We start from the raw sequence: 24549 nt of genomic DNA on the forward strand, positions 1-24549 counted from the left end.
CACGTGTAGACCTCCAAGTGCCCACATGTGCATCCACGCCTTGCCACACACATAGGTTCACCAGCACCAACATTCATTAAGCATGTGTATTATACCCAGAGCCCCCTCCTCCAAAAGACGGCCCTCCCAGCCTTGCATGCAAGGCCATGGGTGCCCAAGGCCCAGGGCAGCAGGCACCCGGCCAGCGCCATCTGGTCCTCCATGTTGGTGGAACATGAGTTCAGGCACAAGCAGGTGAGGGCTCTCTTACTCTGCCTCCCTCCCGCTACAACCTTGGCCAGACCTCGTCCTCACCCCAACACCTCCTCTTGGGCTGTCTCCCCTTCTCTGTCCCCCAGAGACCCCCTCCTCCTCTGGAGCTTCAGCCCCCACCAGGAGACATAATTACAGAAAGACAGAACTTGGCATTCAAAGCACCTGCTCTGCCATAAGCCCCTTCTACAGGGTCCCTCCCATGGTTCTCCTGGGCCTGTGGCCAGGGCTGCCTGCCCCTGTGTGGCCCCCAGCAACCTCAGAGAGGAGCCCGGGGTGGAGAGAGAACACGCTTGAGACCAGCAGAGACAGGAGATGAGAAGCGAGGGAGAGACAGGAAAGACAGCCCATAGCTACTGAATTTCCACGATCATGACAGCAGCTCACATTTACTGAGCACCTACTATGAGCAGGCTCTGTTTATTCTGAAGACTCACAATCACTCTGTGAACCCCACTTTAAGGGTGGAGAAAGTGGAATTTGAAGAGGCCAAGCCACTTGGCCAGAGCCCCGCACTACTGGGCAAGGGGACTGGGGTTTGATGCCAGGAGGACTGCCTCTGGAGCCCGTCTAAGCAGCCTTTCTCAGCCCCGTGTCCCAGAACACATTTGACAGTCCTGGGCCAGGGGACAGAGAGCTGGTGCGGCCTGGCCAAGGCCTCTAACCAGTGTGAGAGCACCCAGTCTGCCCCATCTGGCACTGTGAGGACCTGGGGAGTCAATGGAGGGCTGGTGTCTGCCCACAGTGGCCCAGAGTTGGGGTGATGTTGTTATTACCCATAAGCAGAGCATGGGCGGGGGGCGGGGGAGGGAACCTCAATGCTTCACGCTCCAGCCAACAGCAGCCTCAGCCCCACAGGAACCCAGTCCTCGGAGAACTGGTTGCTATGGATACACTCCCGAGGGTCCCAGCCTGCCAGCCCCCAAGCCCTTGCATAGCCCCCAGAGTCTGCTCTTACATGCGTGAGTCCTGGGGGAGGGGGGGGGGGTGAACAGACAGCTGGGCCCCTGCCCCCAGGAGTGCCCAGGCAGGGGGCAAGGCCCCAGAGGCTGGGCCTTCACTGGGGAGGTTCCGGGCTTTGTCTAGCTCCTTTCTGCAAACGGCCCATCTGCCCAGGTCTCTAGATGCGATTGCTCCTCTCTTCTCTCGCAAGGCCTGGGATGGGGAGAGGAAGGTCTGTCGGGCTCCCAGAAAACAAGGCCCCTCGGGTGTGAATCCCTGAGCTGCCATGCACAGCTGTGCATCCCTGAGTATACAGTTCCACCTTTCTGAGCCTGGATACTGCCTTTGCCAAAACAGAGGTCACAGCAAGGCTCCCAGGTTGTTGCCGTGGCCCACACAGTAGGGGCTTTATGAAGTGGTACTGACGCAGAATCCAGAGCAGAGACTGTGGAGGAGGAGGAGACTCTAGAAGCAGCCCTGTGGCTGCCAGGAGCCCCAGCGCCGTGGTGGGCAGCGTGGGAAGGCAGGGATGGGGCTGGGAGCACGTGGAAGGAGGGTGTACAGGGCCCCAGTCCCGCCACACTGTCCCGTGGTCTGAACGAGAGGGGTGACCACCCTGGAGCCCACCCCAGCCTGCAACCAGGATGGGCTGCAGAGGTGATAGGCAGAATGTGGGTCAAGAGGTCGGCTGTGGCACCACACTACCTGGGTTCAAATCCCTTCTCTGCCTCTTGAAAGCCGGGGCCTGAGGGCAAACTGTTCTGTACCTCCATTTCTTCATCTGTAAAGGCAGTATCATAGTACAGAGATAAAGTGCTCAGCACATCCTTATCCCCCCGTAAGTGTGAGCTGTGGTTATAAATGGGATAAATACCAAGTGATGTTCACTGTGTGCCCAGCACTTCTTCTGCTCACTTAGGCCTCAGGGCAAAACACGGAGGTCCGCACAGAAAATAGTCACAATGTTTAACAACGGGAGAGGGGCAGGTACTGAACAATCAGAGCAGATGCTCCTTAAAAACCCAGAATGGGGGGCGCCTGAGTGGCTCAGTCAGTCTTGGTTTCGGCTCAGGTCGTGATCTCACGGTTCATGAGTTTAAGCCTTGCATCGGGCTCTGTGCTGACAGCATGAGCCTGCTTGGGATTCTCTCTCACTCACTCTCCGCACCTCCCCTGCTCGCTTTCTCTCTCAAAATAAATCAACAACAACAACAACAACAACAATAACAAAACCCAGAATGGCCCCCCAGTGCCTCCCAGGTGATGTCAGCTCTGGAGATAGATACTGTTGCTGCTGCTATTACTACTCTCTGGCTTTACAGGAGAGGGCAGAGGCCTGGAGAGATCAAATCCCTGGAGGGGTCCTGGAAGAAGGAGATTTTAACCCAGCCTGTCTGATTCCAGGGCCCAAAGGCTTCCCGGCCCACCCACATTGGCCAGCCAGCAAGCCGAGGCTGAGCAGAGCCGAGCAGTGGGGACCAGGGCCGGTGCACAGAACCTCTGAGGGGTGACCTACAGGACCCTTCTCCAGACACCCGGTTCGGTCAAAAGGCCTTGAGAGGGTGAGGTGTTATGGGACCAAAAGGGAGCTCTCTGCTCCAGACAGGCCTTTGAGAATAGGCCTCAGACCCCCAGCAGAACACTCCGCTCTGCCCTCATTCAGGTGTTTCTCCAGCCAGGGGGAACATGGACAGGCCGTTGGCCTGTTGGACCTCAGTGGAGAGCGGGCCAGTGGGCCTCAAACGTGTCCCTTCCACTGCAGATTCTCCTTCTACCCTCCTCCAGCCCCCCTTCCCTCTCCTCACCCTCAAAATCCCAGAGTCCCAGGAGCCAGTTCTGATCCCAGCTCTGATCCCACAGTGAAACACCCTCAGCTACACCCCTGTCTTCCAGCAAGCACGCACAGCAGGTGGTCCTTCCCCAAATTCCGCCTTCCGCCCATGGCGCCAGCAGCCGGCCCTCGAGGGAAAGACACTCCCGAGATCTGCTTGGCACCTCCTCAGTCTGGAAACAGACAATAGACTCAGTGGGAACCCCGGGCCCACCATCAGGTGGCCCTTGGCCATGGCACCCAGACCCACCTGGACCCTCCCAGAGCCTGAACTTCCCCTGCCTCCCTGAAACCTACTAGTTATGGGCCTGTGGCCTCCCCTAGTCGGGAAGCCCCCAAGGTAGGGTCCGTTTCTGACTCTCCTTGACTGCCAGGCACATAATGAGTGCTCAGGGCAAATCTGATGAACAAATGAATGGAGGAATCAATCCATCAATCAGTCATTAATGAGAACAGCAACTGAATCCATTCCTAGGCTCTTCCATGCACAAGCACCTGCACTAACTATAAAGATGTGCTGTTGATGATAACCTATCAGCCGGTGATTACAGGCTGCATGATCAGGCCCTAACTAAGTGCAGGTCCTGAGCCCTGTATGCGGATATTATCTCTACGGATTACCGAAAAGAATCCTGAACCTGAAGCCCAGAGAGCAAAGGGACTTGCCCAAGGAGACTCAACAAACAAGTGAATGCGTCCACCTCAGATCTGTATGAAAGATGACAGCCACCATTTATGGAGCGTTCGCTGTGTGTCAGCTGGTGCGTCGGGCCCTTTACCCATATGACACCACAGGTCCCTGAAAGCGATCCCATGAAGTCCAGGCAATTGTCATTCCCCTTTTACAGATGAGCACTTGACAAATGAGGCCCGGAGAGATAAACAACGTCTGCCACGTCACATAGCTGGAAGGGAAATGGCAACCCTGGGGATCACCCCGGAGTCTCCCGCAGAGCGGACGTGCCCGGCGGCTGCACAAGAGCGCTGCTTGTCTGGGCTGCTAAAGGGAACGCCACCGGGAGGTACAGAGCTCAGGGGGGGGCCCCCAGGAGCAGGGACAGCCTCTTACCCGGGGCACTGGCGACGTCTGGGCGCCTTTCCGGGGCCCACTGGTCTCTGGCGTGAGGTCACGGTGGTCCACCTGCATGTGGCTCTCCAGGTCCTCGGCACTCTCGAACTTGACGCTGCACTCGGGACAGCGGAGGCCGGCGCAGGGCCGGTCGGCGGGCTCGGGCGGGGCCAGGCCGCCCACCTGTCCGTTGGCGCTACGGGCCATGCAGCCGGCACAGAGGCCGTAGGGGAGCCCGTTGACGTCAAGCTTCACCAGGTCCTGCTTGCTGCGGAACTCCTTGAGGCACAGGGCACACTTGTAGAGCTTTTGCAGCCCCTGGCCGTTGGGGGAGGACGCAGCCGAGCTGCCCGCCAGCTTCTGCATGTGGAAGGTGCCATGGATCTTGAGCTCCAGCGTGGAGGTGACCGTCTGCATGCACACCACGCAGCGGAAGCCCGTGAGCGAGTTGCGCAGGTCGGGGTGCATCTGACAGTGCTCGATAAACTCCTCCTCGCTCTGCAGGGGCATCTTGCAGATGCGACAGGTGCCCGTGTCCAGGCTCTTGCTGTGGGTCACCTTGTGCTCGGTGAGCGTCAGCAGGGAGGGGAAGCGCTCACCGCAGATGGGGCACATGTAGTGCTTGGCGGGGCCCCGGTGCGTCTGCAGGTGCTCCCGGAGCCCGTTCTCCGAGAAGAAAGTCCGCGAGCACACGTTGCACTTGTGGCTGCCCTTGATGAACTCAGCCTTCTTGCGCGAGCCGTCGTCCTCCCCGGGCCGGATGTTGTGGTCCCGCAGCCGGTGGTTCTGCAGCAGCACCTCCATGGTGTAGGCCGCCCCGCAGATGTCGCAGCCGTACATGGGCTCCGACGCATCCACGTCGTCCTCGCTGGCCTCGTGACTGTTGGGCGCCTCGGGGTTCTTCAGCAGCATGCCCTGCAGGTCGGCCGGCTCGGCCTTCTTGCCGGCAGCGGGGGGGCACCCCGTTGGCCGTGCCGTTCTCGGTGGCGGCGTCGAACACACAGTGCTTCTCCCGCAGGTGCTTCTCCAGCAGGATGATGGCGTGGAAGGCCTTGCTGCAGAACTTGCAGTTGTATTTCTTGCTGTGCGTGGTGATGTGGCACTGCAGCTCCACCTCGGTGCTGAAGGTCTCCCCGCAGAAGATGCACTTGTGCGCCTTGGCCGGGTTGCCCAGGTGGCTGTGTTTGACGTGCACCTGCAGGTCGGCCTCCTTGCGGAAGTCCCAGTTGCAGGCCGTGCAGCGGTACATCTTCTTCTCGTTGCTGTGCTTCACCGCCAGGTGCACCTGGATGGACACCTTGGAGTCGAAGACCTCCTGGCACAGGGTGCAGTGGTACAGCACGAACGTGTGCATGTCCAGCAGGTGTTTCTGCAGGTCGTCCACAGAGGAGAACTGCTTGTCGCAGCTCTCGCACACGTAGTGGGTCGACGTGGTCATGTAGTGCACCGTCAGGTGCTGCAGGAGGGACTCCTGGGAGTCAAAGTCCTCTTTGCACTGTGGGCACGCCTGCTTCCGCAGCAACAGCTCCAGGTGCAGCTTCAGGTGGGTCTGGAAGCTCTCGAAGTTGGAGAACTTGAGGTCGCACTGATTGCAGGGATACTCGCCGTTGGAGATGGAGTTGGCGCTGGCCGAGAGCCGCTGCCGCTTCGGGGAAGACACCTCCACGTCAGACGAGACCGGGCTCTGCTCCGCCTTGGACTTCTTGCTGTGGGCGAGCGGGATGTTCTTGTGGTTCTCCTTGATGTGCTTGGTGAGCTTCAGGATAGAGCCGAAGATGGGCGAGTTCGTGCAGTAGGGACAGGAGTAGACCTCCATGAAGGACTGCGCGGGCTGCACGACCGGGGACTCCAGCTTGGTGCTGCCGACACCGCAGTGGGCCTGCTGGATGTGCTCCGTGAGGGAGGACTCGGTAAGGAAGCCCATGGAGCACTGGTTGCAGAAGAAGGCGTTATTGCCATCAGGCGGGTTGACGTTGGGGCCGCAGTGGGAGACGCGGATGTGCTCCTGCAGGCTGTTGATGTCGGCGAACATCTCGGGGCAATAGTTGCAGTGGAAGGCGGAGATGTTGCCAAACTGCATCACGGGGTAGGCGTGGTTCTTGTGCAGCTTGCGGACGTGCTCGTTGAGGTTGTACAGGGTGGGCATGGAGTCCAGGCAGATCTGGCACGTGTGGCTCTGCTGGGGCTTGTCCGCGTGGATGGTCTTCAGGTGGATCTCCAGCACGGCCAGGCTGTTAAAGTCCCGCTTGGAGCAGTAGGGGCAGCTGTAGACCACCTTGGACCAGCCCTGCCCATCATCCCGCATCTTCTTCTGGCCCCTCAGTGGCTTCAGGGTGGAGTCCGGGGTGGAGCCGCGCTCCACGGAGGCGCTGGAGTCTGGCGTGGCGCTGCTCATGGAGGCCACGCTGCCCAGCACGGGGTCGGGGCTGACGCTGTGGTTGCTGGAGTCGGGCTGCCGGTGGCTGTCCAGGTGGCAGTAGACGCCCTCCACCGAGGAGAACTGCTCGGGGCACATGGGGCACTTGTGTTTCTGGTTGGCGTGGGCTTGGTGGATGTGGGCGAGCAGCGCGTTCTCGTCGACGAAGACCTCCGGGCAGTGGATGCACTGCAGGTCGGCCTTCTCGGAGAGCTGGGGGTGGCGGGTGAGCACATGCTTCTCCAGCTCCTCGGTCTGGCTGAAGGTGTCCTCGCAGTAGTCGCACATGAAGTCGTCCTTCTTGGCCTCCTTCTCCGACTTGGCCAGGTGCTCCTTGTTCTTCTTGTGCGCCTGCATGTGGCTCTGCAGCGAGCTGGTGGAGGAGAAGCCGCGCTTGCACACGGTGCACTTGAAGGGCTTGCTGGAGCTGTGGGTCTTCAGGTGGATCTTGAGGTGGTCGCTGCGGGAGAAGGCCGCCTCGCACTCGTGACAGTGGTACTTCTTGTCGCCCGTGTGCAGCTTGATGTGCCGGTCGCGGCTCCTCTTGTGCTTGAAGAGGCGGCTGCAGTAGGTGCACTTGAACGGCAGCTTGTCGCTGTGGATCTGCTCGTGCCTCTTCAAGTAGCTCAGGCGGATGAAGGACTTGTCGCAGAACTGGCAAGGGTACGGCAGGCCTGTGCCCCCTTCCTCCTCGCCCAAGCCAAGGTCACACCCATCTCCGATCATCTGCGTGGGTGACGCAACATCCTTGCTGGAGGGAGACGAGGCCACCCAGGAGAGTTGTGGGTCGTCGTCACCATCTGCGGGGGGAAGGCGGAAAGGAGATTAGAGGCAATTCCCAGGGCCGCCGAGAAACAAGGACAGAGCCAGCTTCTCGACAGCTCGCGGGCTGAGGCTGTGCAGCTGGCCAACGGCTGCAGGAGAGTCAGGGGAGGGAGTCCGGGGGGCCGGAAGCAAGTGGACGCGAGGGCCGTCGGTCTGCAGGGGAGTGGCAGGGTGGGGGCGGCAGGATACGGAGCGGACATGCCTTTCTCCTCAGCAACACCTGCCTGGGCCTCGTTGGACGCCATACCCCCCACGGGAGGTGAGGTCCCAGGCACTTCCCTGATGGGCCACGGGGATGCAGCCTGGAGGAAGTCACCAGAAATGACCTCACAATCCACCAGTCCCGTAGGCCAAAAGGAGGCAAGTCCTCACCTGATCAAGACGTGGGGATTGACTCCCCCTCCAGCCCCTAGTCCTGGTGGGAAATTCCACTTATCCTTAGGGGCACAGGCAAAACCTTGCAAGAAAATAAAATGCACCTTATTGAATGCTGCTTCACCACATTTGGGGAGGGAGCTGGGTCTGCCGCTTCAGGGAGCAGACAGACTACGAGGCCCAAGTCACGGACACGTGGCATCAGACCCAGCAGCACAAGCAGGAGTAAGCAAAGGGTACTTGAGAAGGATCTGCGGGGTTCCCAGCACAAACCATCCCAAGGTGGGGGTGCGTGCTCTGTTCCCAGGGCCCTGGGAGATAGCCTGATGTGGGGTGATTAGGGGATGGGCCAGGGCCCAGATGGCCCCAGAGCTCAGAGTCCAGTGGGCCCTTCAACCCACCTTGGCAGGTATGGGAGGCCATCCTTGCACAGATGACCCACCCTCCCCGGCCTCCACTGGCCCTGTCCAGCCTCAAAGGAAAACTAAAGAAACAAGGGGCTGGCTGTTTCTGGAAAAACAAAGGCACACAGGACACCGTAAACAGAGCCAGTGAAGTTCCCTGAGCCTCAAGACTCGGTGGGGGTTGGACCGAGCCAGCCCAAGCAGGGAGTGAGTTCCGAGGCTCAAGTTTCGCATCAGGTGGATTTAAAACTTAATAATGAATGAAACGGACCGCAGGCTGCTACGGGCAGGGGAGAGACAAACAAAAGCTCAGATTCGGCTGCACTGACCTTGCTCTTGTAACCCTGAGGAAATAAACCACTGCCCCCGCCAGCACAGCTTAGTCTCCAGAAAAAGCCTCACAGACGTAACCCAGAAAGTCTGGCCCGGAGGCAGCCCAGATCGTCCGGAAGGGGAGAGCAGGGGGCCCACGCTCCCAGGCACAGGCACACATAAACACACTCACACAATCACACACAGGCACCACGGTCCGCACACACACATCCGTTCACACACCATGTTCCCCTCATGGCTCGCACACACGCATACATGCACACATGCTCACTCACCTGCAGACACGTACGCTCACACATGGTCACACTCACCGCAGCCACAGGCATGGCCCTGGCCCCAAGGGTCCCGGACCCCCAGGCGCTCACAGATGCCTCTGCTGTCCCAGGCCAACCCCAAGACTTTAAGAGACCGTAAGCCCAGCGGCAGGGTCTTGAGAGGTCCCTCAGGGCTAGCTCTGAGTCTGTTCCTAGACCCCACCCATCGCCCTGATGTCCACCCTGGTCCCTGGCCCTGGCCCTGACCATGTGAAGATCTGCCTGACCCCAGCTGGCCGCGTCGGCAAAGCTCTGCCAGGGAGAATGAGGCTCTCTCCAACGCTCACGGCCCCGAGTCCCATACCTCCTGGCAGCCTCTCCACCCCTGAAGCCCAGCCGCCCAGCCCGGCACAGGGAGCCTCCCAGAACGTCCTCCTGGGGTGAGGGCGCCTGCTCCCCTGGGCGCCTCCCATTTACAGGGCCCTTCGGACGGGAAAGATGCAGCCGCTGCCACGGCTCCTCCGATTAGACGCGGTGGGAGATGCCCCAGCCCCTGCCTGGTGATTCCCAGCTCTTGCCAGCTGGGCTCCGCGGGGCACAGACAAAGGGACCCAAGGGAGGAGACGGCTTGGGCTGGGGCAGCTGGGGGACCTGCTGGGCCCCCGCCCCCTGGCCAGGCTCAACCGGCTTTTTATTATTTTGATGTCTTAGCTCAGACACACTCAAGCTGCCACGGGGCCCTTCCTGTGTGCCTGGTGCTCTGTTAAGTGCTTTTCTCACAACCACCGCTGAGGCAGGAGCCAGGGCCCCTCCCACTGTACCGGCGAGGAAACTAAGGCACAGCCACAGAGACTTTCCCCAGGAAAAGACAGCACCAGGACCGCCCACAGGCGGCCCCTTGCCCAGGACATGGATGTGGATGGATCTCCTGAGGTCAGTTAGAGAAGACTGCCTCTGCATAGGGGAGAAAGTCACAGGCTGGATCTCCATTGAGCCCTTCCGGACAGCATGACCACAACCAGCCCGCTCTCTGCGTTCAGGGAGGGGCCCTCAGAGACCAGAGAGGTGCAGGTGCTCACAGGGCTGATGAGTGGAGGACACAGGCTTGAACCAAGGTCAGCTCAAGGGTGAGTGAGACAGGAAGATGCTTTGCCCAAAAGACCTAGCCAGGACATGTCTTTCTGCCAGCGTTCATTTGCTCCCGAGCCCTGTCCCCCGACCCCCAAAACAGAACGAGAGCAGATTCCTGCATTCAAAGCCCCTCTCCTCCATTTATTCATCAGCCCAGGAGAATTCCTCTTAACCTCTCAGACTCAGTTTCTACATGTGAAAAAAAAGAATCATTGTGAGAAGCAGATGAGAAAAATTAATGTGAAAAAGCACTATTTGGGGCGCCTGGATGGTTCAGTCAGTTAAGCGTCTGACTCTTCATTTTGGCTCAAGTCATGATCTCACAGTTCGTGAGAGGGAGCCCCGCATCGGGTTCTGTGCTGACAGCTCGGAGCCTGGAGCCTGCTTCGGATTCTGTGTCTCCCTCTCTCTCTCGGCCCCTCCCCTGCTGGTGTGCACTCTCTCTCTCAAACAAATAAACAAACTTTTAAAAATGTTTTTAAAAATAAAAAATAAAACTTAACTGTTTAAAAAAAAAAAAAAGGAAAAGAAAAAGAAAAAAGAAAAAGCACTTACATGAAATGTCCAGAAAAGGCACATCTGGAGAGACAGAAAGCAGATTAGTGATTGCCTGAGGCTGGAGCAGGGAGCAAGGATGACTGCAAATGGGCAAGAGGCATCCTTGTAAGATCACGGAAATGCCCTAAAACCAGACCGTGGCGAGCGCTGCACAGCTCTACGAAGTTGCTAATTGCTCGCCTAAAACAAGTTAAGTTTATGGTACGCAAATTACACTTCAACGAAGCCATTGACACAAAAACACTATTTGGCCAATAAGAATAATAATTAGCACTAATTAGTGCCACGAGTGCTAATGACATCAGTAGCTACGCTTCTTGCGCACGCCTCGAGTGCCAACACCGTGTCAAGGGCTTCTATGGCCTCGGTTGATTTCGTTCCATCCTCACGGCCATCGGTGACATCCCATTTTTGAGATGAGGAAGCTGAGGCTCAGAGAGGTGCGTGCCTTGCCCTTGGTCACGTGACCCGATGCCCCAGTTGTGTCTGGCCAGAGCGCCACGTCTCCCGGCAGCCCGGGATCTATTCCCCCAGTGGTAGAGCAGCCCACCCGGTGCCACAGTCCCCAAGGCCCATTGCCGGGCTGCCTGGTGGGCTTTCTTTTTCTGCAAACGAGTTTCAGAATTAAAGCAAAGCACGTTATTCTGGGAGCAACAAACTGCACAACTGCTGAGATTATAATCACCTGACGGGAAATGACAATAAGGCCCCTTACGCTGAAAAGGCCCAATCAGGGGAACTGTGTATGTTGACATATAAAGTCCCAAATTCAGACCACACTGTTTAAAGCCTTCTGTTCTAAAAACATTTAACCTTGGCTGCTGCCGGCCCACCCCTTCCAGTACACTTTGCTTTGGGGACGCACAGCTTCGTGCTCTAGGAGCAGGCCAGAGAGATGTGCCGGCACCGGAGCGCCCAGGGTGCCGGCAGGGACGCCGGCAGAGGATGAGGGCTCCCTCCCTCATCCACAGCAGTAACGCTCCCCTCGCAGGTGCACACACACCACACACATGCGGCCGGTACAGATGTGCAGAAAGGGAAGGGGTGCAGAAGTGGGGCACAGGCGATCTCAAGAGCCCCTTCGGCTCGGATGGTTCAAAACTCAGGGAGAAGGCAGGTGCAACAAAAGTCCAGTTCAACCTGCTACCTTTTGATTTCCAAGTAAATGCTTGTCCAGACTTTACTATTGCTGGGTATTCTTCTGAGAGCTTTGCATGTGTTAACACATTCGATTCTCTCAACAGCCCAATGAGACGGCGCTATTATTATCCCCATTCACAGGTGAGAAAACGGAGGCCCAGAGAGGCTGAGTAACTGGCCAGCGGCAGTAACAGCTGGCAGGCAGGGGAGCCAGGGTCCAGTTAGCCTGGTTCTGAGTTGGTGCCTTCACCCTCAATTTCCCACTGCTTCTCTCCTTTGGGAGGGATGCTGTCACACGAGAAGATCAAGTGAGAAGGGCAATGACTAATGCAGGCCCTCGGCTTCCCCTCCACCTAGAATGAGTACAAAGTAGTATGACAAAATGAGTCGAAAAATCACTTACAAAATGAAGATTAAAGTCATTTAACAATGACTGATCCTGCAAAAAGGCCTGGTAGGAAATGGGTTATATGAGGCTTTTGCTGTCTGCTGCAGGAAGAGAACCAAAACAAGCGTAAAAGAGGGGAGAAATTTCGATAAAAATTCAATTAAGTAGCAGAAAGAACATTAACTCGGCTTCAGGACACATCAGTGGCAGAAAGCGCAGGGTGGACCCCAAGCTCACGTGGCCACGCTGGGTGCCGGACTCTGTGGCCGGCAGAGCAGAGTGACTGCCACCAGAGGTGGCTGGGAGCCTCGGCCCCAGGGCTCCTCCGGTCACAGAGAATCAAGGTCGCAGCTGCTGAGGAAGTACCCAGACAGAAGAGGGACCATGACCGGCCCACAGGCCACATGACTGAGCAGAAAGGGGGACCTTCTACTGTGGTGGGGAGGAAGGAAGAAGCAAGCCCCTGCTACCAAAGTCTCCAAGAGGAATAAATGGATCTGAAAAGAGCCCTGGGAGGTGCCCTGCATCATATGGGAAGGGGAAAAGAATGGATATCCAGCAGCTCCAGGTTTCTAGGACATTCCTGGGCTAGACAGAGCCATCCAAGTGGATGAAAATGACCAGATATTCCAGACCACGAAAGAAGGCACCAGCAAGCAAGGTGCCTGGGGGAGAATGTGCTGGGGGCAGAGGAAAGGGAGCAGGACAGAGAAAATTCTAGGCCTTGGCTCCCTGTGCTATAATATGGGAAGCTGGAATTTTGGTCTCCAAGGTCCCTTCAGGATAAATATAAAGGTCATTCGGACAAGATTCCAACCACCCAGAGTCTCTCCATGAGAGCCACAAAAAGACCCGACCATTCTTTATGAAGCCCCAGAAGGTCTCCTCGCCACTGCCCCATTTCCTTAGGAAAATGAAAATTGCCAAGGAGACAAGTTCCCCACCGGACAAAGCTCTATGACGCTCCATGGACAGCCTCCCTGTGCTTCCATCAGGAGCTACAGGAATGAGAACCGTCATGACCCTTCTGCAGCTCAGAGAAATGGGAACGCAGACTCGGGAACCATTTATGCCAATCCTGCAGGATACCGAAGGACCAGAGAGAAAAGGGAACTTCCAGGGACGATCAATTGGAAGCGGTTGCCAAGGGTACTGTGTTCAGAAGGATTATAAGGCCGTATCTGGGCTCAGAAGAAATAAGTGCTGAAATCAATTGGTGATGTCTGCCATGAGCACAGGTCTGTCCAAGGGCATGCTCAAAGGGCACTGAGCAATTGGAGGAAGGAGTCTCCTGACTCCCAGTGCTACAGAAGAGTCATCTAGGTTTCCTCCTCCAGGAAAGGAGCTGCCCATCCTCTCTGAAAAGGGAGACCTTGGGGCAGGGTCCCAAAAATCCTGTCATTCAAGCAGAGACCACAGGGCTTGCAAGATACTATGGTGCTGTGTTGTGATCTGAAGGTGGTCTCTCACCAGAGAGAAGGGTCAGCTCCACCCCTGGCTGATGTGGAGGCCTGGCCACAGGGGGAAAAAGCAGCCCTGGTGTCCTAGGATTGCAGATCGATGTTCCCAGAGCCCGAGGTGGTAAGAGCGGCAAGACATCTGAACAGACTTCAGTGCACACCACAGACTGCACTTCCCATGGGGCAGCCCGAACCCAAACAGGTGTCTTTCTAGGCCTGCAAGGATACAAAGTCAGCCGAGGGGGCATCTGGCCATATTCCTAATCTCTTCTTGGGAAACTTCAAACCTACCCATCTGTGTCTCTGCACCACCTGGAAGCCCGGTGCAGCACACAGGTACACTGGGCAAACCCTGAGGCCCTCTCCTCGGGCTGCTTCCAGCAAACTGTGATGTGAGCTTCCCCCTCAGCTAGCCCCAGGCCCATGGGGGCCTGGATATCAGAGTGTGAAGGAGACAGAGGCCGTCAGGCCAGAGCTCCCAGGCTGGGTGGGGCATCCTCCCATCTCAGTGCCTACCAGGGACTTGGCCCCCAGAGACACAATCGACCTCAAACCAGGCCTGAGGGAGCAGGGGTCACAGACAACAAGGGGACCAAGTGCCTGCCCTGTTCCTTACCTCCAACCAGGTGCCAGAGCTGGTCATCCATCCCAGAATATTCCTCAACTCAACAACATCCATGCATGTAGAGTCAGCACCAGTGCAAGGGGAAGGGGAGGGAAGCGAGAGGAAGTTAACAGACCATCACTCACCTTATTTCATAGATGGGGAAACTGAGGCCACACAGCAAAGAGCAGACAGATGCAGGACCAAACTCAGAACAACCACAGTACTTACTATTTATGGAACATTCTCTGCAAGGCATTTTCTCTGCCAGCATTTTCTCATTTGATTCTTGCACATACTAGGAGGTAGGTACTGTTACTGTCCCCTTCTTTGTAACTGCAGACTGAGGCCCCAAGAAGGGAAGCAAGCCCTGGGCACACACAGCTAGCGAGTGGCAGATGTCCCTCCACCCCCATTCCCATTCACTCACTAACCACTAGACTATCCTGCCTCTCCTGCCCCGAATGCTGGTTCAGGCCTGACCCACTGCAGAAGCCGCTCCCTCGTTCGAGGCCCACCATGCGTCAGCGCCAGGATCTATGGCTCAAGGAGAGCCTGCAGGAGCCACACGCTGCAGTCCCACTTGCCACAAAGGCCAAGTCCTGTCCTGAAGTGGAACAGCAGGCCAGGCTGGCTCTGAGGCCAAGCACCAATGAGTGTAGCTGGCCTCTTTCCTCCCTTGAAGGCAGATAATGCAGGCTAGCAGAAGTGTGCAGAGCTAAACCAGGAGGTTGTGGTAAGCAGAAAAACTCCATGTCCTCACCCCCCAAAACCTCTGAATATGTTACATTACAAGGCAAAAGGGAATTAAGGTTATAGGTGGAATTAAAGTGGCTCATTGATTTTAAAATGAAGAGATTATCCTGGATTATCTGGGTCGGCCAAATGTAATTGCAACCGGTCCTTAAAATGTGGAAGAAAGTGACAAAAGAGGAGGTCGAGATGAGGCAATGCCACAAGCCAAGTAATGTGGGCAGCTTCTAAAAACTAGAAAGGCATGGAATCAGACTCTCCCCTACAGCCTCCAGAAAGGAACACAGCCCCGCTGACGCCGTGAGATCCACGTCAGCCTTCGGACCTACAGAACTGTAAGAAATTAATTTTTGTTGTCTTAAGCTACTAAGTGCATGGTAATTTGTTACAGCAGCAATCGGCAACTAATATAGATTTTGCCTCCAAGACAGCTGTTGCTATAACAAATACCTAAGTGTGGAAGTGGCTTTGGAATCGGACACAGAGCAGCAACCAGAATTTCCAGGAGCATGGTAGCAAAAGCCTACACTGCCTTAAAAAGATTGTTCATAGACATAGGGATGTTAATGACTCTGCTAATGACGACGTAGAATGAAGGAGTACGATGAAGAAAACCTAAATCGCCACAGAAAATACCTGAATCATCGTGACCAGACTGTTAAGAGAAATGTGTACATTAAGGGCACGGATGGTAAGGACTTGGAAGAAAATGAGGAACAGGATACTGGAAACTGGAAGGAAGAGATCCCTATTATATAGTGGCAGAAAGCTCGGTGGAATTGTGTCCCACAATTATGCAGAAAGCAAAACTTGTAATGGATAAAAATGGATATTTAGCCGAGGAGATTTCCATGCAAAATGTTGAAGGCATGGCCTGGTTTCATCTCATGGCTTATAGTAGAAAAGAAAGAGCTAAATCAACAGAGCTGTTAAATAGAAAGGAAGCCAAGAATTGATAATTTTGGAAATTCTCAGCCTACCCAGATTGCAAAAGACATTATGATTAAGAGATTCTCTAACAGGAAAGCACACTCCAGAGAGAAGGCTGAGGGGACGACTGTACATTGTGCTAACATCTCAGAAAAATCAAAAGCTCAGAGTATTCAGTCACATGAAAGGTTCTTTGAAAAGATTAAGTGTGTGACTCACAGATGCCCTACATCAAACCAGAGAGCATCTAGGAAATTTGGGGGGGGGGGGGGGGGGGATTTCTCTGGAACCATCTCAGTATCTCAGTAGAAGCCAAAAGTAGAGACAGGAGTATCTAGAAAATATCTGCGGAAGAGCCTGATATCTAAGAGTAGATCCCCATGACATACACAGGAGACCCACAAGGTTCTTGAGAACTTTGTATCTGCAGAAACACAGCCAGCTTGGACCAAAAAAGAGATGAAAGAAGGCTGTCAGACTCCCAAAATTCCACAGCAGAACACAGGCTAATAAAACTACTCGGCTGCAAACATGTGCTACCTTTCATTTAAAAAAAAAAAGAAAAGAAAAGATGACTCAGAGGGCGGAACCTCATGTCCAGAAGGCAAAGCCGCAGCCAGAGGGTAAAATTTTGAGGCCAGAGGGTGGGGTTATGAGCCCAGAGCATGAAGCCTTGAGCCACTGAGAATGAGATCATATGGGACTAGGTTCAGATACTAGCACTGTATAACCACAGGCAAGCACATCCCCTCTTTGTGTTTTCATTTCCCCAACTCTTGAGAGAAGGAATCAGATAAATGGGGTCTCTGAGAGCCTTTGTAGCTCTACGAGTCTGTGATCCATTAGTGATGTCTGCCCTGGGCACAGGAATGAGGAAGGGCAGATAGTAAGCATCCCAGTTTGCTGCTAGTTTAGGCATTTTTTTCAGTGAGCACATGTTTGTCAAGCCTGCTGCATATGCTTGGTCCTCTGAGGGGTACAGAAAGCACTCAGCATTCTTAGGTGGTGATGCTCTTGTCTGCCCAACTTGTCAATCAGTCACTTGTCTAAAGTTGCAGCTCTAAACCACCACTTTGCCACTTTGAAGCACTTAGAAAGAGAAAAAACGAAAAACCCCTTTGGTTATAGCAATAGTCAGTCCTGCATGCAGATATTTGGTTTTCCTAAAGGGACAGATGGGGGTACGGTGGAAGGGATCGAGGCCCAACCCCTGGGAAATCAAGAGTCCACCCCGGGAAGGAAGGGGACCAGGAAGCTGGAGGGTCTTTCCTCAGAGGTAGGGCAAGGAGCCCCACAGAGGCTACCAGAAGCTGACGTGGCTCCACCTGAAATCTTAAATTAGAACTGTGCTATTAGCAAAGATAATAGCAGCTCATATTCACCCTCCCCTCCTCCAGGGAGCTCAGAGTGCCTTTGTGGATAGGATCTCAGCATCCCCAGTGAGGCAGCATCAAGAGGAAGGGGGATCGTTCTTTCAGTTTGGGGATAAAAACTAAGTGGGTTGGGGCATCAGGGGGTCGGCGGGCAGCATAGGGGCGGGGACTGGCATGCAAAGGTCATGGCCCAACACTGAGAAAAGGGGGAAGGTATTCTTGCCCTCGGGGCTGCTTCTCCAGCTGGGGAGCGAGGAGTGGGCCCCTGTTCTCTGCCCTGCCTCAAAGGGGCACTTAGCACACATCCTCTGAGGGGCTGCAGACTGAAAGCCATTGACCAGGTATGCCTTTGCCAGCTGGCTCTGGGGTGTGCTAAAATACCACCTGACAGCAAACAGTGGCCATCAAAGCCCTTAGTGAAACTTCCGGGAGCCCAGACCATCAGCATGATCATAAAGAGACTCGGTCCGTTGCAGGGAGACATCACCAACAGAGCGACAGCAGAGCCATGGGGAAGAGCATGGGCTCGCTCAGACTGAGCTGCCCGCCGCTCCTTGAGTGTGTGACTGCGGACAGTTTACTGCACCTCTCTGAGCCCCCATTTGCTCATCCACTGGATGGTGATCACAAGAGCAGCGACCTTACAAAATGGGTAATGTGTATGTGCTAAGTACTCAGTGAATGTTGGCTAAAGAAAATAAGGCGATTGCCGGTATAACTTTAGCATGAATTGTAAATGACCTCAAGTGTGTGGCATTTAAAGTTTTGCACGGAAGCTTCACACCCATTATCCCATTCGACACCGAGTAGCTCTGTAAGGTTGTAGAGGTGGTGGTTATTCCCCTACGACAAGCAGGCAGGGTGACAAACACCCAGGTATCCGGAGCGAAGCCCAGCATCCCACCCACTCTCTCATACTCCGAGTAGCCGGGTTTACACGCTAAGCTGCGTGGTCACCCTACGGATGAGGAAACAGAACAGAGAGGTGAGGTCACATCCCGATGTCAGAAAGCAGACAGTAATTAGAAAAGCTGGGGCTGGACACCCAGCCCAGGGCTCTCAGCCAGCTGGACTGATGAGCCACACAGCGGGACACAGATCATCGTGGCTGTCCTCCCCCCGGACGGTCTGGGGGCCACCCAGCTATCAGTTATTTCGTAAAAATGTCAACATTTCTAACTCAACTCAAGAACACCCAAAGTTTTTTAAAACATCTACTTTCACTTCTGGCTTTTCTTTTTTGCTTTTTAGCACTTTTTTTTTTTTTTAAGTTTGTTTAGAGAGAGAGAGCATGAGCAAGGGAGGGGCAGAGAGAGAGGAAGAGAGAGAGAATCCCAAGCAGGCCCCACACATCAGTGAGGAGCCTGATGTGAGGCTCAAACTCACAAACCGCGAGATCATGACCCGAGCCAAAACCAAGAGTTGAATGCTTAACGGACTGAGCCACCCAGGTGCCCCCATTTCTGGCTTTTCTTGCAGCTCTACATCTGGCACATCCACGATGGAGCTGAGCCACAGCTGCCGGCCTGGACCCAGTGTGCTCATTCTCCTGTTTGCCCAGACCTGAAGGGCTCCTTTCCTCAATACAAAGTGTCCTAGGCCAGCAGCTGGCCTTAGATGTTCAGCCCCCTCGGTTTTACAGATGGAGAGACCGACCTCAGTTTCTCCATCTATAAAATGGGAATAATAGTCCCAACTACTGAGATGCTATGCAGACAAAAAAAGTGAATATCAGTAACATGTTACATATGGGAAATCCTCCATAATGTATAAAATAACAACAGTCACTGGCTACTGGCTCCCAGCTCAACATAAGATCACAGGACAGAGAGAGAGAGAGAGAGAGAGAGAGAGAGAGAGAGGAGAGGAGGCAACAGCCATGTTGGTTTGAATGGATACAAGACACTGAGTGGTCCCATGTTCCTGAGTCCTGGTAAACTACCAGGAGGGTCTAAGTTAAGGGCCAGCAATTAACCCTATAGAAGATGGTTTTCAAAGCAAAGGACGTTTGACCTGCAGAAAGGCCCACAGGGCCCTACCATTTACAATCCCTGGGCATGAGAGAGAAAGGAGCTTTCCAGAGCAGCCAGCCCACCCTTCTCAAACAGATGGAGAAACTAAGGCACCAGCAGCCTTGCTGGGGCACGGACCTGGGCCTCCAGGCTCATAGAGGGGGTGGGGTATGAGGTCTGACTCCCCTGCACCCACAGGTGCTGCCATCCCAAAGGGCCACCGGCACACAGGACAGGAAGGAGGCATCCACCTTTCCCCTTGAAGCCTATGACCTCACAGAACGCACAGCCGGTCTGGCCGCTCTATCCCTGAGACAAATTTACTCGGCACAGATATTGAAAATCCAACTGAGTTTGAGTTTTATTGCAGAAATTAAACAGACCAGAAAAAAAAGGAAAAAAAAAAAAAGAAAGAAAAGAAAAAGCCAGCCTTCATCAGCTCACCTGAGAGTGAACTGTGATCAAACTAACTAGTGTGGAATGGCACGATCAGGTCCTGCCAGGGAAGAAGAGCCCCCCAGTGTGCCCCAGCGAGAGACTCCCCGGAGCCGGGCACTTGTAGCTAGCAGAGGGGCTGTGGAAGCCTCCTCCATCAGCCGCCTGGCCCGCGGCCGCCAGGGCGCCCCGACTCAGCCCTGCCCTCCTCCCAACGCCCCCGGTGGGGAGGACGCGGCGTGTGAAGTCACCTCCGTGAGCGTTCACGAAACAGCACCGCCAAGGGCCAGAGCAAGGGCTCACTGCTCGACTCGAGAGAAGGCAAAATGCTTTCGGGGTTGAATCACTGTTTTTCTTTACTCCCTTTGGAGATCGGCAGAGCCCACATTCGGCCGTGTTCGTGGACCTGGGACTGGAAACAGCTGCGCTCTAATTACATGTAAAGTGTACCAAAACATCCCTTTTATCACAGACTGGAAATCTGTTAGCATCTGTCTCTCCTTTGTTTCTTCCACAAGATACAAGCTTGTTTCTACATTTTTTCTCACCTGTAGCGGTGATTAAAATTCATTATAAATGAAAGGAGTGAACAGAGAAACAAGTTCCTCTGTGTACCGTTCTAAACTCAAATTAGAAACAGCTGTTTGCTAATTCATGCAGCGATGTTTTGCCGTGCTCTGTGAATCAATAATAACTCACCCTATTGCTGCAGAAATTTTGGGATAATCCATATATTTAACTCGGCGTTGGATTCTCCAGGCAGGATTGCCGCGGCGGAACCTCGACCTGCCTTCAGGCTGGCAGGAGGGGACTTGGGTTCGGCACTCTGGAGACAGCCACAGCTGCCACGACAGAGAACCCCCAACTCGAGAGGCGCCCGAAACACGGGCCCTGGCAGGACCAGAAGGAAACCCCGAAACAGTATCCTCGTCTCCTCCCCTCCCCCGGAACCACCACTTTAAAAAAAAAAAAAAATCAGCTCTGATTAAACGCAAACCACACACATCCTCCAGCCGCCGGAGGGAACAGCAAAATTAAAAGTCTAATTGGTACCCGGAACAATTTAAAACTATTAAGTATAGGTGAAGCTTTTCTGTAAGAAAATAATCCTTTGATTGGGATTAAGCTTGTTTGGATAGCATTCTTCCCTTCCCTAGGTTTTAGCTGCAGAAGTCTGAGCTATGGACTGGAAGTCCTCGGTGCTTCTTAGAAGTATTCAGCCATCTCCTCCACCAACTTCAGAGAAAAGGGCATCCAGAGCTGTATCTGCATCTGAGGCTTTGAAAGGGAATGGGTGTTCTTTCTCTTTTGTGGGGAGGGAGGCAAGCAACACCTTTGTATGTGAGCAACGCATACTGTTTCATCAAACCTGCTCTGTCCTGGCTAATAGGCACTGGCCCCTCAAGACACTGCCTCCAGGGAGCCCTCCCTGATTCCCTCTGCCACCATCAGTACCTCTCCCTGACCTCGGGACACTGCCGTGGGGCCACTTGTCACCCTGAACTGTGGCTCTCGGTATCACTACCTATTTCTGAGTCCTTGGGGCACCCCCATGTCCCTGACATCCTTTCCAGCCTGGGATATGGTCTCATTGAGCCATTCTTGAACTTCACACTGGTATTACCTCCCACCACCCACGTCTCAGCCCCACCATTCAACCACCAACTGCAGGGCCCTCTGTGCGTGCCTGGCATGATGCCTGGCTCTTTGTAAGCTTTAAATCCTCACCTCTATCCTATGTGGTGAACACCACAATTTCTCCCATTTTACAGGGCAGATACCTGAGAATCAGAGAGTGTAAGTTCCCCAAGTTTCACAGCACTTTAGTGGAGGGAGTCTGGAGTTATCCTAGGTTTCTCCAGAAAGCCATCAGAGCCACCACTGTTATCAGAGAGCGTGCCTTGCCCGGCCCAGCCTCTGAGGCGTTCTTCAGGCAACTGTGTTCATCAAGGCTGCCTTCCCCTGGTCACAGCTCACCCAAGCCGAACCTGTTACTCAGGACCCAACTCTGCCCACCTCCCAGGCACCTAGCAGGGCTCTCCTGCACGGCTAACAGTCAGGCAGGCCCTCATTTTCTGATGTCCATCGGGGTCCAAGAAGATGGCAGTCCAGTGCATCCTGCGGTCTGTAGGGTGTAGGTGAGGACACACAGCTCATGCTCATCTGTACGGTAGGAGGGAGCTTTCCCTCTGGAAAGCCCGGATGGCTCAGTCCTGGGCAGGATCAGGAAAGAGTGAGCACGGTGGAGGTGCCTGGTTGGGAGGCAGGGGGCACTCAAACTGAGCTTTGTGGAAGGAGTCAGATCTCCACTGACCGGTGATACCCCAAACACAGGAAACACACCGTTGCTGGAACCCAGGATGATTTTAGGGGGCACCCAAGTTGGCCTCAAATAACATTGACCCACAAAGCAAAAGAGTCAGTGCCCCTGCAAGCCCCTTGCGACCTTGGCACCAGGCCGAGGAGAAAGATTGCATTGGGTGCTGTCTTTAACTTCCAACGTTCCAGCAAGGAGAGAGCAGACCCCAGTCTCAGCGTTTTCAGGATTCCACAGCTTCTGGCTAGAACAGCATGAGTCGGGGGGCTTTCTCCTTACATTCGTTTTTTAATTTACTTTTAAGGGTTACTGTCTATTTGCAGCAAAGGATACTGATTTTCCATTTGCAGAATTTAATTAAGTATGAAAACAGACCTGACTAAACAGAAAACACTAGGTCAATCACAGCACCAGGAACACACTCAAATCTCACAAAACTCATGGCAGAGGCTTACGCAGGACCGCAGACCAGCACCCGCCCTCCCAGCGCTGATGTGAGCGTGAAAGCCTTCATGGTGAGGTCACTGCGGGGCTTCACCTGGACCCGCGCCCATGTCTCTCTTCCCTCTTCCCTCTCAGAGTACGTGCAGCTGGAGCCCGGAAAGCCAAGAGGGTGAACGAGGTAGCCCCAGGGGGGTTTCCGTTCATCTGACCCAGGGCAAGTCTCCAGGCCTCCAAGTGCCCCGCTGCACTCCCCGCTACCACCACCCCCAGTTAGCTGGGGCCCTAAACAAAGTCTTCCGACGTGGAACCCCACAGCCATATCCACAGCAAACCCTTCTGACAGGAGACCAAGTAGAACCTGGTCAGACGAAGTGTGGGTAATCAAACCTCCACCCCATTCTCTCCTCCCCACGATGCCCACATCTGGGGGGTTTTCTGAGCTCTGAATGGGCACAAAGAGCCGGGGCTGGGCCCCTGGTCCTGGCATAGAGTGCACCAGTCCAGGTGTGCCAGGCCCCCCACCCCATGACACCCCATGCCCACACCTAGGGAGCCAGGTCCCCAGGGCCCTGGGAGATGTCACAGTGAACTCAGCCTCAGCTCCTCGGAGAGCAGATGTGAGAGAAAGTACCTGAGAACTGCGGCTGGGGAAACATCTGTCCTAGGAGCCCTACTGCGACACCAGGCCCCGCCTTGGCCGCCCTCCACCCCTCAGCCCTTGCCCCCAGTCCCCAGAGACCATCACTCAACTCCCCGAGCTCATAGCAACCAGGGCAGGTGCAAGGGTCACAGTCAGGGCATCTGGGCGGGGCCTGAGCCAGGTTCATAAGTTTTCTGCAATTCAGTGCTCCCTTAGGAAGGCCCCTTAGAGAATCAGAACTCAGAGCCCAGAGGCTGCCACCCTCCCCTCCCGGTCTGGCTGGCCACAGGCAGAATGCAGCAAAGCCCAAGACACTGGCCCAGGGCCTCTCGCGGTGGGCAGGACCAGGACTGGACCAGCACCTTGGTTCTGGGGCCGGTTCCAGCCCCCAGCAGCTGTGTGACCTTGGGAAAACTCCTGGCCATGGGCTCCCCTTGCTTCATCTACAGAATGCAGCTGGTGTATGTGACTTTCTTTCTGGAGGTGCGGACACAGGAAGTGCACAATGAAGATAAAGAACGAGCAAGCAAATGAACAGATGACCAGATTTTCACCAAACCCAGTATCAGAGAAAACCACACGGTGCTTCTAACCTAGAACTCTGAGCTTAGAGAAGGCACTGAAAAATGATTAATACACATGCTATATCTTACATTATATATGTACAGTATATGCTACATGTGCATATAAACTATGGATAATAAGTGACATATATTATGTGCTAAACATTTCTTGAGGATTTGCTCCATGCCACACATGCGGTCTCAATATTCACAATAGTCTGACAAATCATTACTGCCAACCCCATTTCACAGATGAGAAAATCAAGGCTTACAGAGATTAACACCTCCAGAGGCTTCCGGGTCAGAAATGGCAGAGCTGGGCCTTGACTATGGGTCACCTGACCTCAGAGTCTGTGCTCTTAGCCACGCTGAGATGCTTGTGTGTGAATCATGCCACCTATACCTGCGGGATAGAAACAGTGAGTGACACCAGCTCAGGAGCAAGAACATTTCCCCCATGGAGACGGCTTCACATAGAGCCCAGGCTGCACGCCCAGCCAAGAATCACTGGAGGAGGTCTGGACCATGTCTACATTCTCAGCCCAGACACCTCCACGGACAAGGCACGCACACAGTCCAACCTCGAAGCACAGACCTACTGCTGAGGCTCAGTCCAATCCATCTTAGGCCCAGCTCAAAGGGTCAGCTCAGCCCCCCAGCACTGGAGAGCCAACCGGCCTCCCAGCATCTGGAAGGACCGAGGCATCCCTCAGCAAAGCACTCGCTCTCTTTGCACTGACCTGTGCCAGGTACCCTCTCGGCCACTCTGTGAGATAGTTACGAGCTTGGTTCCATTTTACAGAGGAGGACACTGAGGGTTGGAGAAACCACAGGGCTTGCTGTAACAGGCATTTCTGTTGCGCACAGCACAGCTCAGCCCTGGCACCTGGTTCAGCCACAGCTACAGTGGATGACTGGAGTCCCAAGCCTGAAGGTTCACCTCAAGCTTCCACCCCAGGTCTCCACCTCCAGGTCTCACTCCTGCTCAGCCTAGAGTCAGGGAGCCAATGCCCCCTGGGATGGCCCTCAACTGAAGGGGGACCAGAGCCAGTGGCACCCTGCACATGCATGGAGATCCCGGCAGAATCGAGGCTGGGGTC

At 54.8% G+C, this 24549-nt stretch overlaps 1 protein-coding gene across 1 annotated transcript in view; it reads right to left on the reverse strand.

The window, feature by feature from the left end:
* The window catches only part of ZNF423 (zinc finger protein 423), a 333190-nt gene that overhangs the window by 132234 nt on the left and 176407 nt on the right, over positions 1-24549 (reverse strand). Inside the window, 2 exon segments of the mRNA XM_049621698.1 lie at positions 4095-5051; positions 5053-7310. Of these exon segments, the coding sequence (XP_049477655.1) occupies positions 4095-5051; positions 5053-7310 (3215 nt within the window).

The sequence above is a fragment of the Panthera uncia genome (assembly GCF_023721935.1).
Source record: "Panthera uncia isolate 11264 chromosome E2 unlocalized genomic scaffold, Puncia_PCG_1.0 HiC_scaffold_19, whole genome shotgun sequence".
NCBI classification, from domain to species: domain Eukaryota; kingdom Metazoa; phylum Chordata; class Mammalia; order Carnivora; family Felidae; genus Panthera; species Panthera uncia.